The sequence below is a fragment of the Carassius gibelio genome, chromosome A10 (assembly GCF_023724105.1).
Source record: "Carassius gibelio isolate Cgi1373 ecotype wild population from Czech Republic chromosome A10, carGib1.2-hapl.c, whole genome shotgun sequence".
Classification (NCBI taxonomy): domain Eukaryota; kingdom Metazoa; phylum Chordata; class Actinopteri; order Cypriniformes; family Cyprinidae; genus Carassius; species Carassius gibelio.
In genome coordinates, this window is record NC_068380.1 from 17,116,897 (window position 1) to 17,134,569 (window position 17,673).

The following is a 17,673-nucleotide window of genomic DNA, read 5'->3' on the forward strand; positions in this document are numbered from 1 at the left end:
AATGTTACTGCACTCTAACTCAAACTCTGACTGCTCTTTTAAGCAAGTGGTAAACAAATTTGGATCACGTAGGAGACGTAGGAGGGCTACAACAGCACTGAAATATAATGACTCAGCCATGTTGCAGCCCATCCTGTTTGTAACATTTTTACCTTCCCTCCAAGGACTCTTCCAGCCACCTGCAGCTCTAAATATAAATATTCCACATTATTTAGCTAGCAAAGGCATCATATTACTAATATTTTGATTAATTTTAATCTATGAATATAAAAAAATCATAAAATGTAATTTTGTAAAATATTAGAATATTTAAAAGTAAAAATAAATATATAAAAACAATATTCTTTCATGATTATTTCACTAGCAAGTAAAAATAAATATCACCAAAAAAAAGTGTCTTTTTGCAACACTAGTGAAAATATTTTCAAGGCAATAATGACTTCAGTCTGTTCACCACACAAAATGGCTTCAAAATATATTTTCTTATGTTTTTTATGTTCTTTTTGTTTATCTTGACAGCTCTTTTTGGTTTCATTAAGGAAAAGAGCAGCATGAACAAAGGAATTTACTTTTACTTTTGGTTTTAAGTGTTTTACAGGAATATGTGTTGTTTGTTCATCATAAGCCTTTAGTTTTGGGAATACAAATCAGACAGAAACTAAGTTGCAAAGTGGAAGGGGTACCGAGAAATGTTCAAATCATAAACAATTATCACTTAGAAGACAAAGCAATTAAAAACAAAGCAGGTATAAAATGGGTTGTGGCACTTGTTGCAAACTGGTCTGGACTGACCACACAAATTGCAATTAGTCATCATCAGATTTACCACAGAACTCAAATCACGTCTATTTTAGTTGACAGAAACATTAATTATTTATTATTTTTCTCAATAATTCACACACATGTACATTTACAGGAAACTCCTACTGAAAAAAAGGGAGGGGGAAAGCGATTTTAGAACTGTGCTCCTCAGAAAACTATTTCAGTGGCCGACCTAGACATGAATAATTCATCTTCATGAGTGTGTGCATGTGAGATGCACTTGCTGGCACCACCATGGACATGGGGACAGCTGAGGGAGGTACTGAACTATTCAGTCGCACACAGAGGGCACCATGTTTGAAGGTCAATGAGCCGGGGGGCTGAATCACTTTCTTACTGGAAAGCAGTGAGTCACACTCCCACCCCCATCATTCAAGCGTATCCACTGTCGACCCAACAGATGTTTCTGCACTCATCCTTAATGGCTTGCAGGTTTCATTTCCATTGTCACATGGAATTTCCCTTAAGTGAATTGTTAGCATTTTTGCTTGTTTCGATTGTCTTGGTATAGTACAAACAGATAACAACTAGATACTATATTCCTATTTTTCTTAACCCTCCGGAGCTGTTCAGTCATCAGCCAAAATATTTTAGGTTTTGCTTTTTTATTACTTTTATTTACTTCATATAATGGTAATGGTAATGGTAATGGTACGAAACTTGGTAAAAGTTTTGACACTTGCTATGTAAACACAAAAACATGAAAGCCCGTTTCCATCACTGAATAAAAAATTTAAACGTCCCAACGTTAACTGCAACTATTCATCTCAGAATTGTTACTTTTTTTCAAACAGTTATGATTTTACATTTCAATATTCTGAGTCACAATTACCTTTATAAAAAAATAAATAATAATAATTCAGTGGCGGAAATGGAATTCCATACAAAAAAAAATCATGGTTTGCATAAAATTTATTTAATCTAGTGGAAATATTTGGTACTGCAGCCAAATATTTTTTTAGATATCAATCTTAAATTTGGAACACACCTTGAGAGGTTTAAATGAATAATTAATAAGTTTAAATTAATAATTAATTTTATTCTATTCTATAAATTACTTACTTTGACTATACTGTGAAAGTCGTAGGAATATCACCAGAGATAGTCCAGCCAAAATGGTTGTTTATGCAGGAAACTTAATATGCAACTTAAAGGTCATAACACTGCTATTCCATTTTTGGCAGGAAAAAATAGCAAAGGAAACTTTCTTGTGAAGTGTGTGCTGACGTAGATTCCGGTTATGTAACCCTAGTCTATAAAAAATAACAAAATCACTGCTAGTTTAGAGATATAAAAGACTGGAGTTCCCAAAGGGTTCTGCTCTGTTGGTTGAGTCTTTGTGGGTGTAAGCTGAAGTTGATGTGTGTTCACAATATGTGATAACACCATCCTTCTGTAGCTGAAGCCCTGCAGGGGCCAGAAGGTTTCAGGGCTTCAGCGCAGTGGGTGGAATCCAGCTTGAAGCACTATTACTGAGCTCAAGTCAAACTCTCACCATTAGGTGCCTCTTAACGGTGTGGGCGAAGCACATCATTCAGAAAAGGCCTTGCAGGGGTGAATTATTCTTACAGACACTTTGTTGAGTGGAGCTGGAGAGGTATGGGCTCGAAAATGAAATCCACCTACTTATATAATAAGACTTGCCTACCTCTGCATTGATGTAATTCATCTTTTACATAACCCAAAACTCCCACTATAGAGTCGACCACACCCACAGAAATAAAAAATAAGCAGTTCTGATAAGAGTGGGAAGGCAGTGTTTACCATGGGAATACCGCACACAGCAACATGTGCCCTACCAGTGATGTGAATTTTGGGGCGGGACTATCTTTTTGACCGACCAATGGCAGACTGGGGAAGTTTTCTGGAAGCCTGTTTGAAATTAATAGTTGTGCTTGCATAGAATGCTGCAGGGATGGCAAAATGTTGTAGGCCGAAACCCACTAACAAGTTAACATTTTAGACCATTGTGTCAGTTTTTTTTGAGTTTTGGGTTAATGTCTGAAATAAGGTCTGTGGTGAACACAAGCTCAAGATTACATTTAGAATCCATTAGTAATACCCCCTTGTGGTTTCTTTTAAAGCTTTTGCTTGTCTTGAAAAAGGCGGTTGCTAAAAGTAGCTAAATGGGACTACAGAGGTCGTCAGAGACATTAAACACCATCACGCTGCTTTCATAGCCTCGTTGTGGTTGTTATTATGCTCTTGCGAACTATTCTAATTTGAATTTTCGGGGGAAAATGTTTCTTAAATGAAGACTGGAAGAACTGACAAAAGCTTAGTCAGGGTGATGTTGACATCATGCGACCGTGTGTAGCTCATTTATAGATTATCATGATGAACAAAACATGTAAGAATGTTGGTCACAGAGCCTATTTTCTGTATTAATCCAGAAATCAGAAAGAGCTTTATTACCAAGTATGTTTACACACACAAGGAATTAGACTTGGCGACAGAAGCTTTCCAGTCAAATTCCTTGTGTGTGTAAACATACTTGGTAATAAAGCTCTTACCTCTGCACTGTAATTCAACTTTTACATAAAAGCCAAATCTTATTGGGTTTTAGTCAAAAGAATCTAAGGTGATGCACATCATTCTATTCTCATAATTTCATAATATTCTTGAGCTAAGTTCTTAAGTGCTGATTATGTATTAGAGGTGCTCCGATCACGATCGGCCGATCGTTATGCGTATCTCCTCAGTAAAGCCGGTTTTCTAATCAGCGGTTAATTCCATCAGGTGCGTGATTTCACATAGAGCAGCTGTTACTACACAGAGCCGTTGTTAATAGAGAAGATGCGCAAATCACGTTAATTTTCAGCGTTTATTGGCCCATCTTCTCAGTTAACAACGGCTCTGTGTAGTAACAGCTGCTCTATGTGAAATCACACACCTGATGGAATTAACCGCTGATTAGAAAACCGGCTTTACTGACGAAATGCGCATTAACGATCGGCCGATCGTGATCGGAGCACCCCTATTATGTATGTTGTGTGTGTAGGAAGACGTATAATATAAATACATTGTCAGCATATTACATGCACTATGTTGGCTAACAGTTTCCTCGGGTGGTAATTTAAGTGCCTGTAACTCTTACCTTGAGCTATTTTTGGATTTCTGGTGACTCTTCAGGCCTTGTGAGATAGCAAAGCTTGCTTTTTGCACACTTCGAAATCTCAGGGAATACAGTAGGCCTTCCTGGTATTGTTTGCATATTGTTTCATGAAGACTGTGTACTTGTACATCCTCATTTAATGAAAGAAGTGGCGCTTTCTTCACCTTTACTTTTGAATATGACTTGCCTTAGTTTCTATTGCTTTTTTTTTTAGTTTACATGCTCTAATTATATAATATTATACCCTGTATATAGCTAGATTACGACTCACAGAGACAAAATTAATGCATGCTGATGTATTCTGAAAAAAAAAAACAAGTCAACTGAACCTTCTTAATGAAAACAACCGACTGTTGTAGTTTGTCCGTGGTTTGCGCGCTTCTTGGGAGTTGATGGACATCGCGCTGGCCAATAAGATCACTGGGAAATTTCAATGTGTTGCTTCTTGCATCTGATTGGTTGGTACTTCCTTCTGGGCGAAACCGCATTTTCCGGTTTTCCTTCTTAATGCTTTCTGTGTTATAGGAATTCGGTATTAGTTTCTCATGTTCATGTTCTGGATTATTGGTAAAACAATGGGGACCGTCGATCGTCATCACAGAGTATCCGTGTGCGCCACGCTAACAGTGAACTGATCATTAGTATCGCGACCAAGAGAAAGAGAAGAAAACAATCAGCGAGCTTTCATTGTAAGAAAGCAACTTGATCTGGGGTGCGCACGCGTTTTGGAGTCTTTCTGTTGGACTTCCTTGGATATCCATATAGTTAACTTTCTCGGAAATATACCTTTTTCATTCTGTGGTAAGTTTTTAAATCACCGCCTTTCAAAAAACTGCCATTAGTGCTTAATCACTGCTGCTTCCTAAACTTAGGCTACTGAATGTGTAATTATGCAATCTAAAGATACACGTAAAATTAAGTTTCTAGGTTTACTATAAAAAATACATTACGTTTACTGCATTTGTAGTTATTCATATTTGGTTCAACTGTTTCACTATTCAGATGTAGAAAGTTTTTTATTTATTTATTAATTCATTTTTTAATCCATCTGTTATTGTTTCGTTGTTGCTCATACATGTTGCACATCGTCCATCTGTGATTTTCAGTCTGGTCTGATGAGTCAGTGCCTCTTAAGTTTCGTGTAATTACACGCACTGCACCGTCTGTTTACAATCTCTTCCTTTTCATTCTGTGTATATTTGTTGTAAACTGTCACGAGCTGTTACAGGAAAGTTTGCATTGAAGTTGTTTACTATGCTTCTCCAGGGAAAAATTCATCCAAAAATATAATATTCAGTGCTTCATCCACTTACTCCAAACATGTATGATTTTCTTGCTACAAAAAGGAATTCCGAATGTTATTTGCTGACATCCTCAGTCAGCATTCACTTTCTTTAGTTTTTTCCATACAGCGAAAGACTGTCATTCTGCTCAACATCTCCTTTACTGTTCCACGCGAGAAAGAAAAATCATACAGGTTTGGAACAACATGAGGATGAGTAAATGATGACAGGGTTATTATAAATCGCTTTAATGCTCGCATGAATAAGGACAATCACGAGACTCGTTCGAAAGGCAAGAATCGAATGGAACGTGGTTGGTCGATGAGTCACTGTTGTCATAGAAACATCGTTGCCAGTCAAATGAGTTGTTTTTCAGAATTTGGAACGTTTACTTCTTAGCACGAGCCCATCGGATTATTTCACGTAGACTTTTATCTCACAAATGAGCTATTCTTCCCTCTGTACTGTTTTTTTTTTACATGGAGTGGGGCAAAGCAGTAGGTCTGTTTCGTAATGGAGATCAATGGTTCAAGAAAAGACTCGTGCCATAAAACCTGCTTGACAACAAGACCCCTCCTTAATCCGAATTACTGCGTTTAGTGTGAACAGTACACCTAGTATACAGAAGCTTCAGAGATTCCAGAGCAGGAGGGAAATAAAATAAAAAAAATAACTTCTCTTCTGACCTGGTATAGGCCATTTTGCAGTTTGTTAGTTTGTTTGTGTCCTCCCAATTTGAATTGCCTTAAAAATAGCTTGAAATATCAGAAATGAACTTCTGCATTGTGCAAATAATTATAGAGTGCACATTGGCGGATTATTGTTCATGATTGTAAATAATGGTGTGTTCAGTTCCTTCTGGGAAGTTCATATTTACAAGTTGGGAAGTTGTAATTACGAATGCGCATTAGGTGTGCTTTTGCTTTGTTTTTATTGATGTTTTGTTCATGTATGTTAGTTTTTTCTCCCTGACACTTTTACATTTTCACATTGTAAATATCTGGGGCACTTTTAGTGGCACTGTTGCTGTTAATATTCCTGTCCAGGGTTCGACCTGAGAGAGGTTTGGGCCAGTTGTCAGTGTCACTTGCTCTATTGGTGTCGTGTTGTTACTAACTAGCTTACGTCGACCGAATATGTGTGCCTTTACAACTAACAACTAAAACTGAACCTGTTAACTGTCCCACTGTTTCAGCATAGACCTGATAATAACATTTCCACCTGAAATCTGTAAATCTTGGATGGTTTGAAGTTTGGACTCTTTATAAAGAAAGCACATTATTGAAGTCAAGTCAAGTTATAAATAGATCACTAAATATGAAAAGAGCTTTCCAATGATACAGTTTTTCTTGATTGGGAAAATGAATTGGGCCCACCGCTTACCCAGTGACAGTTAAACGTTTAATCATCGTTTCCTCTGATGAGATTTTGCTTATATTGATCTTGAAAGTTCATAAGCATTAGTTAGAACGGGTTGAAATGTGTTTTTATAAACTTATCCCTCTTGTGGCTTATTTACTTATTTTAAACTGACAGCTAAATGTCAATTCGGGACAGTGGCTAGTAGATAAGCAAAATACAGACTGCTTGCATGTATCTGTGTTCATCTGGTGGTGGGTGTTTATTTCACACCTTGTTTCAGAGGAATGCTGCTATGCAACTTTCTTACTGGTTGACTAATGTTTTCGTCCACAGGTCCAAAATGCCACAGACAACTCCATATTCAAGCAAATTCAACCCTAGCACTTACAGCAGCAGTCATAGTCACCGCCAACCTGTGGAGGAGAACTATGGAGGCCTGCACTACCGTGATAATAAGCTTGTGTCTGGCTCTCTGGAAGCCCTGATACAGCTCTTAGTCCCGACTGTGGACTATTACCCTGACGTAAGTATACAGCATTCGCTGCCTGTGATGATTAGTAGTTGCAGGGTAAATGTCAAGTTTGACTGACGCTTGAGATTTGCCTGTCATTTTTCAGAGATCGTACATTTTCACCTTCCTGCTAACCTCCCGTCTCTTCCTGCATCCGTTTGAGCTCATGTCTCGTGTCTGTTACCTCTGTGTGGACCATCACAGGGTTGGCGACCCACAGACAGATAAGGTAATCTTATATCACCAAATAAGTATAATATTATTATATGTGCTGGAAATATCACTCAGATGTGTTGCATAACCATGCGGTAATGTCTGTTTTTGGATAATCCAGTGAATGAATTCCAATTAACCAATGAAAGGTATTGGATGGACGCAGACCAAAAGATACAATTATTCATAACAAATGACTGAATAAGTCATTAATCTGTGTAAAAGCACATTCTCATTATATAACACTTGAACAAAAGATTCAAAGTCATACATAATAAATGATAACCACGTTTGAATAATTTTTAAAATAGCTGATACACAAACACACCTGTGTGACACTCATGAATCAATTCTATTTTAATATGCCAAAATATCAGCAATGCCATGTGACACAACACATTAAAACTAATCACTTCCATTAGGGGTTTAAATCTTTGGGTTCATAGCAAATGCATTAAAGGGATAATTCTGTCATCATTTACTCACCCTCATCTAGTTTCTGTCTTCTATTGAACACATAAGAAGATGTTTTGAAGAATGTTGGCAACCAAAGCATACCATGGAAGTCAATGGGGACCTGAAAATGTTTGGTTACCAACGTCCTTCAGAATATCTTCCTCTGTGTTTAACAGAAGAAAGAAACTCATATAGGTTTCGAACAATATGAGGGTGAGTATATGATTATAACATAAATTTTTTAGGTAAAGGTCAGGTTTAGGACCTCTGGTTTTTAATTGAATCGAACCATTTTCCATATTGATTCACTATTTACCCCATAACTAGGGATGTCAAATTTCGATTATTTCCATGATCGATCGTCGTTTAAATTAACGATCAATTAATCGATTAATCGTTAACGATAATACTGCAAAATGCATCTATTGCAGGCACGCAGTCAGCGGTATGACAGGATGTGCAAAAGCCACACACACACACACACAAAACGCTTTCTCACTTGAATTAAAGAGGTTTTAGTCTGAATAAAATGCTAGTAGCAGGATTATAAAATGAATAGATGCGATTATGATCATTTGATAAAATGAAGAGAGCGCGCCATACTTTTGAGGTCATTTTACTTTGTTGACAGTTTCCAATCCTGCACGGAGAACGCTGAACGCACCTCTTTAAATGGTTTTGTGGTGCTCGTTGTTGTATTTTAAAGCACAATTGCAATGTTTTCAACTGACATTATTGTATAAAATTATCCGAAATGTGGAGCGCGTGTGACTGCGCTGCACATTAAGTGAACTACATTAAAAATCCGGCATACAGCGCATTAGATCGTGACAGTGCATGCGTGCAGACGAGGATGAGCGAGCGCGGCTTTGGCTAGATTTATTTGGAGGTTATTGCTCATGTCTCATTCGGCACAAATCGAAATGTTTCCATATTCGCAATGTATTTGAATGCTAAACTATTATTTATAATGTAAACTAGGCTTGTACTTGACACGCATTCGCATATAGACGGAAAAGATGATCCTCTTCATATGAGCAAAAACGTCCTTGGCATAACAGCAGAGTGGACCGGTATACTACGGTCTATTTAAACTGACCAGTGTAACCTTTTAATGTTTAGTTGAGATTTTATTTTGATAATGAACAGACTGCGATGTAAGTTTGAATCGCTAGAATATAGCTACGTGTGCAGCAGGCTCCGGGGCGATCGAAACAGCTGAGACATTAAAAATATATATATATATTTTCCGCAAAAGTGTTTACTTTCATTTGTGCACACTCACAATAAAAACAGAAGATTTGTGCTCTTGTAAAATAAAGCAAACAAACAGAATGCGTTGTCATCCTTTTTTTTTTTTTTTTTGTGAACTTATGGAGCGCCCACACTTCTGTTTTAAATCCGTTAATCTTAATTATTTAAGTCGGATATATTTCGCATAGCATATTTAAAAAAAAAAAAAAAAAAAAAAAAAAAACATGAAAACAAATTGTTATTTTTATGTTGGGCCTATTACTTAGTAGTAGGGATGTCAAATTTCGATTATTTCCATGATCGATCGTCGTTTAAATTAACGATCAATTAATCGATTAATCGTTAACCATAATACTGCAAAATGCGTCTATTGCAGGCACACAGTCAGCGGTATGACAGGATGTGCAAAAGCCACACACACACACAAAACGCTTTCTCACTTGAATTAAAGAGGTTTTAGTCTGAATAAAATGCTAGTAGCAGGATTATAAAATGAATAGATGCGATTATGATCATTTGATAAAATGAAGAGAGCGCGCCATACTTTTGAGGTCATTTTACTTTGTTGACAGTTTCCAATCCCGCACAGAGAACGCTGAACGCGCCTCTTTAAATGGTTTTGTGGTGCTCGTTGTTGTATTTTAAAGCACAATTGCGATGTTTTCAACTGACATTATTGTATAAAATTATCCGAAATGTGGAGCGCGTGTGACTGCGCTGCACATTAAGTGAACTACATCGGCGCTGCTGCACCAAAACACAGTTGCTCACATTAATTTGATCCTGCTGGATTCTGTCCTAGAAAATGTCAGATTTTTTAAAATCCGGCATACAGCGCATTAGATCGTGGATGAGCGAGCGCGGATTTGGCTAGATTTATTTGGAGGTTATTGCTCATGTCTCATTCGGCACAAATAAAAATGTTTCCATATTCGCAATGTATTTGAATGTTAAACTATTATTTATAATGTAAACTAGGCTTGTACTTAACACGCATTCGCATATAGACGGAAAAGATGATCCTCTTCATATGAGCAAAAACGTCCTTGGCATAACAGCAGAGTGGACCGGTATACTACGGTCTATTTAAACTGAATGCTCCAGGAATGTGTCGGTCACAGCGCCTATTAATCGCTGTTTTGAATCCAGCAATTATTTATTTAGAAATGATAAGATCTGATTATGACAAGTGTGGTATAAAAGCTTTGTTTATTAGAGGAATAATAGGTTAACTGGAAAATGTTAGCTCGCGACCATGCTTTTGGACCCCATAGTCTTCATTTACGCGGCTTTGTTCTGGTTTGCCGGTTGGTCACGAATTTCCACAAATTCAGTATATTTAGGCATTGTTTCTTTTCCTAAATCTTCATAGTCTAACCCTCTAATTTCCCAGGTTTATTTTATTATCTTTCGCTTTTAACTGTTTTCGCATCTCTTACTGTGGTAAACATGGGAAGGGAAATTAAAGATTTCATGAATTAAGAATTCGTTCGATTTATTAATTTGTTCCCTTATTTCACTTAAATCATGGGTTATTTAGGGAACAAAATTAATGAAACATGGACAATTGCCACATTAATAATTCGTAGGAATGAATTAACAAGTTGTAGGAATGAATAGACTACCTGTCCTGTCACTGTGTCCCGCAGCCCTGCAAAGCGCACGATATAAAACAGTTATCTGATGAAATGATTAGTAACTACATTTCTATTGCATTTAATGTTGAAGAACTTTTATGTTGTTTCTATTTTAATGTACTTTAAAGTTTAAATCACATTAAAAGCTTAATTTGTACATTGTGAATGAATGATGATGCTTTTATATATCGTCACCGTCAGTCACAGCCGCTCGCACGTGTTGAGTGCGCATGAGCCGCACGCAGCCCAACATTGAATCGGTTAACCGACCATCGATAGCCTTAATCGATTGCATCTCTTATCGACAATTAATCGATCATCGATTAATCGTTGACATCCCTACTTAGTAGGCTATAAATTTTCCTTAAAGCATCCCATTTTGTCCCAGGGCTTAGAACCTGTGCCCTAGTCAGGTCCATGCAGAAACTTGTGAACGATGCTCGGCGTCACCGTTTAGTGACAGCAGTGAATGCTCCAGGAATGTGTCGGTCACAGCGCCTATTAATCGCTGTTTTGAATCCAGCAATTATTTATTTAGAAATGATAAGATCTGATTATGACAAGTGTGGTATAAAAGCTTTGTTTATTAGAGGAATAATAGGTTAACTGGAAAATGTTAGATCGCGACCATGCTTTTGGACCCCATAGTCTTCATTTACGCGGCTTTGTTCTGGTTTGCCGGTTGGTCACGAATTTCCACAAATTCAGTATATTTAGGCATCGTTTCTTTTCCTAAATCTTCATAGTCTAACCCTCTAATTTCCCAGGTTTATTTTATTATCTTTCGCTTTTAATAACTGTTTTCGCATATCTTACTGTGGTAAACATGGGAAGGGAAATTAAAGATTTCATGAATTAAGAATTCGTTCGATTTATTAATTTGTTCCCTTATTTCACTTAAATCATGGGTTATTTAGGGAACACAATTAATGAAACATGGACAATTGCCACATTAATAATTCGTAGGAATGAATAGACTACCTGTCCTGTCACTGTGTCCCGCAGCCCTGCAAAGCGCACAATATAAAACAGTTATCTGATGAAATGATTAGTAACTACATTTCTATTGCATTTAATGTTGAAGAACTTTTATGTTGTTTCTATTTTAATGTACTTTGAAGTTTAAATCACATTAAAAGCTTAATTTGTACATTGTGAATGAATGATGATGCTTTTATATATCGTCACCGTCACTCACAGCCGCTCGCACGTGTTGAGTGCGCATGAGCCGCACGCAGCCCAACATTGAATCGGTTAACCGACCATCGATAGCCTTAATCGATTGCATCTCTTATCGACAATTAATCGATCATCGATTAATCGTTGACATCCCTACCCATAACTATTTTAAATGCATTCATTGAATCATTTAAATACTTTCCCTAGACTTTCCCTTTTTATATAAAAAAAATGCCCGGGCTCTTCCAAGCTTTATAATGACAGTGAATGGGTGTTAAGTTAAAAAAAAAAAAAAAAAAAAACTGCATCCATACATAATAAAAAATGCTCCACATGGCTCCACGGGTTTAATAAATGCCTTCTGAAGTTAATCGATGCATTAATTTAAATATAGATATTTAAAACTTATAAGCCCCGTAATCACTAGCTTCTGCTAACTGTTTTACGCACATTCACGAGATAGTGGTGTTTGTGAGTGACGAATGTGAAAACACAGAGAAGAGAGCAAAACACCGGTCAGGAGTTGGAATAAAAAAAAATAAAAATAAAAAAATGTTGAAGGATTTCAATATAAACCTGGAGAACGCTGGTTTTACTTTGCTGTAAATAAAATTTGGTGCTCATGAGAGTAGCATATTCTCACCGGTTACGCTACACCTACATCATCTGCTGGATGCCACTCTTTTGTGACACATGTACGACAGTTAGCAGAAGCTTAAGATTATGATTTACATAAGTTTTAAATATGGATATTTTTCTTAAACACATCGCGTCACTTCAGAAGGACTTTATTAACCCCACGGAGCTGTGTGGGGGAGCACTTTTTATGATGGATGGATGCACTTTATTTTGCTTCAAAATCTCAACACCCGTCACTGCCATTATACAGTTTGGAAAAGTCAGAACAATGCCAAAACAGCTCCAATTGCTTTCGTCTGAAAAAAGAAAGTCATATACACCTAGGATGGCTTGACTGAGTACATTTTCGGATGAACTATCCTTTTAAATATACTTATTTAATATACACTCACTATCATAATAGAAAAGTGATTTTTTTTTTCAATGTGGGTTTTTTGTGCATTTAAATTGACTTAACTCAAGTAAACTTGATAATGATACTTGATGTTAGATTTTAGTAAACGGATTATTTAGTAGATCTTACCTAATAGCTACTGTCTTGTAGCAAACCATAGGTGATTCAGTGCTAAATTGTCTTGCTTTACTCCACAGAAGAGAATACGGGAAATAGCACCGAAAATCGTGCAGTTGCTCACAGAATGGACCGAGACCTTTCCGTATGACTTCAGGGATGAGCGCATGATGCGCAGCCTCAAAGAGATGACCCATCGTCTTGCCTTCGGAGATGAGGTCAGCAGAGAAACATCATGATGGCATCATGTTATTGTTTGTTTTTAAACTTCTTGTTTTTTAGCTGAATCTTGAATAAATGAACCGTGTCATATTGACTCAATTCTAAATGCTTTTGTATTGGGGTCTCCCTATATTGGACAACAACATGGCATGGTTATGGAGCCAAATGCAAATGCGTTGGATTTGCATATACGCTGTTTGGCTTCAAACCCTCTGACCTATTTCCTTTTTGCTCAAGCTGTGATATCAGCAACACTGCTTAACGTTACCAAATGTTATTTTTGGCTCCAGTCATGAATGGATAATATAATGCTGACGTAGGAAATGGTTGTGTTGTTTTTAACCAGCTCTCACGGAGGGCCATGCAGAGACTCATTCAGCGCCTCTTACGCAAACTGACCACCCTCGGACAGTACGAAGAGTCTCTGGCGACATCCAGCGCCGCTGCCGCCGCCATGGACAGACCGCTCGCCCTCAAGTCCAAACAGCAGTTAGTACGCAGAGACGAGTGCGTTTTGAACCTATGCGATGACCCTTTTGTCTTCGCCCAACAGCTGACACACATTGAGATGGTGAGTGACATCAAGGTTCAGTCTGATTGGCTGTCAGTATTAAATAGTTTGCACAAAAATTATAATTTGCTGCAAATGAACTCCCCATCAGGCCATTCAAGATGTGGATGAGTTTGTTTCTTCATCAGCACAGATTTGGAGAAATGCAGCATTACTTCACTTGTTCACCAGTGGATCCTCTGCAGTGAATGGGTGCCGTCAGAATGAGAGTCCAAACAGCTGATAAAAACATCACAATAATCCACATGAATCTTGTCCCATCAGTTAATGTCAAATAATGTGAAATGAAAAGCTGTGTGTTTGTAAGAATTAAATCCATCAAGAAGTTTACAACAATTTCAAAACTTTGCTTTCAGCCAAAATATGAGTCCATAATCCATAATTTAGTTTTAACGATGGATTTGTTTCTTACAAACACTCATCTTTTCTCTTCACAAGACTTTAACTGATGTACTCGAGTGCTGTGGATTATTGTGATGTTTTTATCAGCTGTTATGACTCTCATTCTGACGGCACCCATTCACTGCAGAGGATCCACTGGTGGTGAGCAAGTGATGCAATGCTACATTTGTCCAAATATATACTGGAGAAGAAATAAACTCATCTACATCTCGGTTTCAAGTTTTCAGCAATTTGTTATTACCAGATAAACTACTCCTTTAAACCTGCTCTCCTGTTTTCTACATGCAGGAGCGACTCAGTTATATTGGCCCTGAAGAATTCGTTCGAGCGTTTGCTAAGAAAAGACCCTCGGACAACCATAAGGTAAGCTGGTAGTCAAAGATTACGTAAGACACTGTAAAAATAGAAACCGAATGGGCACAGATAAAGAAGCAGCTTGACGGTTGAAATGTCGTCCTTCAGAGTTTCTTCAGCAAAAGAAAAGCAAGTAACCTGGAGGCTTATGTTGAATGGTTCAACAGACTGACCTACCTGATAGCCACAGAAATTTGCATGGTGAGTACACCTGTCATCTATTTTGGGGGGAAAAAAGCAAAGCAGTGCTATCGGGCAAAAATCTTATTTATTTTGTTGTTGATGTCGAAGGTTGTGTAACCACTCTGTCCCTTGTATAATTCTGAGCCTGTGTGGTTCAGTTTGTCACTTTTGAATGTTCCAAATGTGTTGGTTTGCTACTTCTTCATTCATTTCCAATGCAAAATCTGCATCTTGAAGCAAAACCAATTGAAAGCAATGCTGTGTGTAACCGCGCATGATTGCAATCACTGACAATCACATGCTGCCCTCTGCTGGTTTGTCTTCAGCCGGTGAAGAAGAAACACAGAGCAAGAGTGCTGGAGTTCTTTATAGACGTGGCACAGGAATGCTTCAACATTGGCAACTTCAACTCATTAATGGCTATTATTAGTGAGTACATATTGAATTGTATTTTCAATAACTATTAATTTTAAAATACATTGTTGGAAATACAGTTTCTTAGCCACAGTCTTGATTTGCATCGTTAACAATGTTTTACTCTGTAGCTGGAATGAACATGAACCCTGTATCCAGACTCAAGAAAACCTGGAATAAAGTCAACACAGACAAGTTTGACATCCTGGTGGTAAGGAAAGCTGTTATGAGTTAGAGAAAAATAAAACCATAGTCTGTGACCACAGTCTAATTTAAACCTGGAAATACACAACATTTCAAGATTAAAAAAAATAAATAAACATTAAGATAAAGATACATTTAAAAAAGTCTGCACCATTTCTCTTGTCACCACACAATTTGTGACAATGGCAATGTGAAGTGCACAAATTATTTGAATTGCAATTACATTAGAAAATAAAAAATTGCAATATTGTTACAAATGATCTCAAACTTTTAGACCTTACTATATATGGATGCTTTAATCTATACATGGTTTTTCTATCAACACAGTTAATTTTGCTGGTTGTTTTGGTTTCTTAGCACCAAATGGACCCATCTAGCAACTTCTACAGCTACCGCACTGCATTGCGAGGAGCGACTCAGAGGTCTAGTACAGCACACACAAGCCAAGAAATGGTAATTTAGTGTGCTTTAACTTTACATCAGTTCACATAAATTCCATGTGAACTTAATATGAATGCACTCTTCTTGTCTTTCAGATTGTCATCCCCTTCTTTAGCTTGTTCATAAAGGATATCTACTTCCTGAATGAAGGATGTGTCAATAGATTACCGAACGGCCACATCAATTTTGAGGTAAGCTGACATTTAATATTCTATAAAACTGAATCACTTGTTTATCTAGTTGCTTGGGAAGTAAAGCTTTTCTTTACTCGTTTGACAGAAATTTTGGGAGTTGGCCAAGCAAGTGAGTGAGTTTCTGTCCTGGAGGCAGGTGATCTGTCCTTTTGAGAGGGACAGGAAAACCCTGCAGTATCTCATCAGCGCACCAGTGTTCACTGAAGATGGTGAGCCGGGGTTTTTAAATAGGGGTGCTCCGATCACGATCGGCCGATCGTTAATGCGCATCTCATCAGTAAAGCTGGTTTTCTAATCAGAGGTTAATTCCATCAGGTGCGTGATTTCACATAGAGCAGCTGTTACTACACAGAGCTGTTGTTAACTGAGAAGATGAACCAAAAAACGCTGAAAATGAAGTGGATTTGCGCATCTTCTCTATTAACAACGGCTCTGTTTAGTAACAGCTGCTCTATGTGAAATAAGGCACCTGATGGAATTAACTGCTGATTAGATAACCGGCTTTACTGACGAGATGCGCATTAACGATCGGCCGATCGTGATCGGAGCACCCCTATTTTTAAATATTTTTTTTATTAATCTTGCTCTTAGAAAACTAGATGGTGAAGTTGCTGGAGGTGGTTTGCAAAAAGAAAGAAACGACCAATCACAATAAAGTATTTAGTAATAGTAATAATCTACATGTATTTACTGTAGGGTTATGATTACAGTTAGTTGCATGTATGCATTATTTATTGCAATAGCATGTAAATGCAATTGTTACATTACAGTAAAGTGGTACCAATATTTCTTTACATTAAAATAGTTTTTGGTGAATTAATTGGGTTAATGTAATAAATGTGTTTTGTGTTGTGTTGCAGAGCTCCAGCTCGCCTCATATGAGAGTGAAGGTCCTGAAAACAATCTGGAGCGGGACACCCGCCGTTCACTCAGGTTTGACATTTAACTTATCATTTTTAAATAACATTGACTTGCCTCTACTATAAATGCAGAATCAATTTAATTTCCCGTTCGTTTCCCATTGCTGCTTCAGGTCGTCTCTCAGTAGAATGTGAACGGTGAATTTGGGATCGTGTCCTCACACAAGGACACTGCACTGAAGACTTTGAAGGACTTTTCTAATCATTTCACTTTTCTGTGGTTTCATCGCTGAAATTGAGGCTGGATTCTCATTGTGACAGTAACACTATGCTAAAGGAAACATACTCATCTCATTTACCTCAAGTACCTTAATGAAATGTGTTATTAACATGCTATAGATCTCCTGGGTGAATTGAGAGCATGTCGCTGGCTGACCTGTTCTACTATTACATTTTGTTTTTTTTGCTTTTTGGTAAGTGGTATTAATAGTTTGTGTACTGGACATATTTGAACAATATTAAGAAAAGATATTTTTATGTGTATTATAGTTTCATGTTATCAGTGTGTATGTTTTCCCTATAAATGATCTCTGAATTAAGCTGATTCTTCTGTGTCACTATTTATTTTCTCTTTTCATTTATATAGGAGGTTTATTATTGTTATTATCTATTCATAAGTGAGGATTAGTCAGTTGATGGTGTAGAGATTGATGCCAAGTAAACAAGTGCTTTTGTGCCACCTAGTGGTCAAAACTACTATTGCTGCTACTACTAGGACCTGTGGTGACCAGTTTGGATAGATGCAAAAAAACATAATACCACAAAATCTATGAGAACTATGTATTT

General features: G+C 37.3%; 1 protein-coding gene across 3 annotated transcripts; it reads left to right on the forward strand.

Moving 5' to 3' along the window:
• The first annotated feature begins 3,786 nt into the window (after positions 1–3,786).
• Positions 3,787–17,431, forward strand: LOC128021410 (ras-GEF domain-containing family member 1B-B). Of its 3 annotated transcripts, none has more exons than XM_052608537.1 (14): positions 3,787–3,806; positions 6,916–7,105; positions 7,200–7,322; positions 13,063–13,200; positions 13,551–13,775; positions 14,466–14,540; positions 14,640–14,732; positions 15,041–15,143; positions 15,260–15,339; positions 15,690–15,785; positions 15,869–15,964; positions 16,053–16,176; positions 16,828–16,900; positions 17,001–17,431. In XM_052608537.1, coding segments are annotated over exons 1-14 (1,440 nt in total). In that variant the 5' UTR covers positions 3,787–3,804; the 3' UTR covers positions 17,023–17,431. The 3 variants fall into 3 exon arrangements, with proteins under 3 accessions (XP_052464497.1, XP_052464499.1, XP_052464498.1); XM_052608539.1 differs by lacking the exon at positions 3,787–3,806 and adding an exon at positions 3,831–4,023; XM_052608538.1 differs by lacking the exon at positions 3,787–3,806 and adding an exon at positions 4,097–4,738.
• The last annotated feature ends 242 nt before the right edge of the window (positions 17,432–17,673 follow it).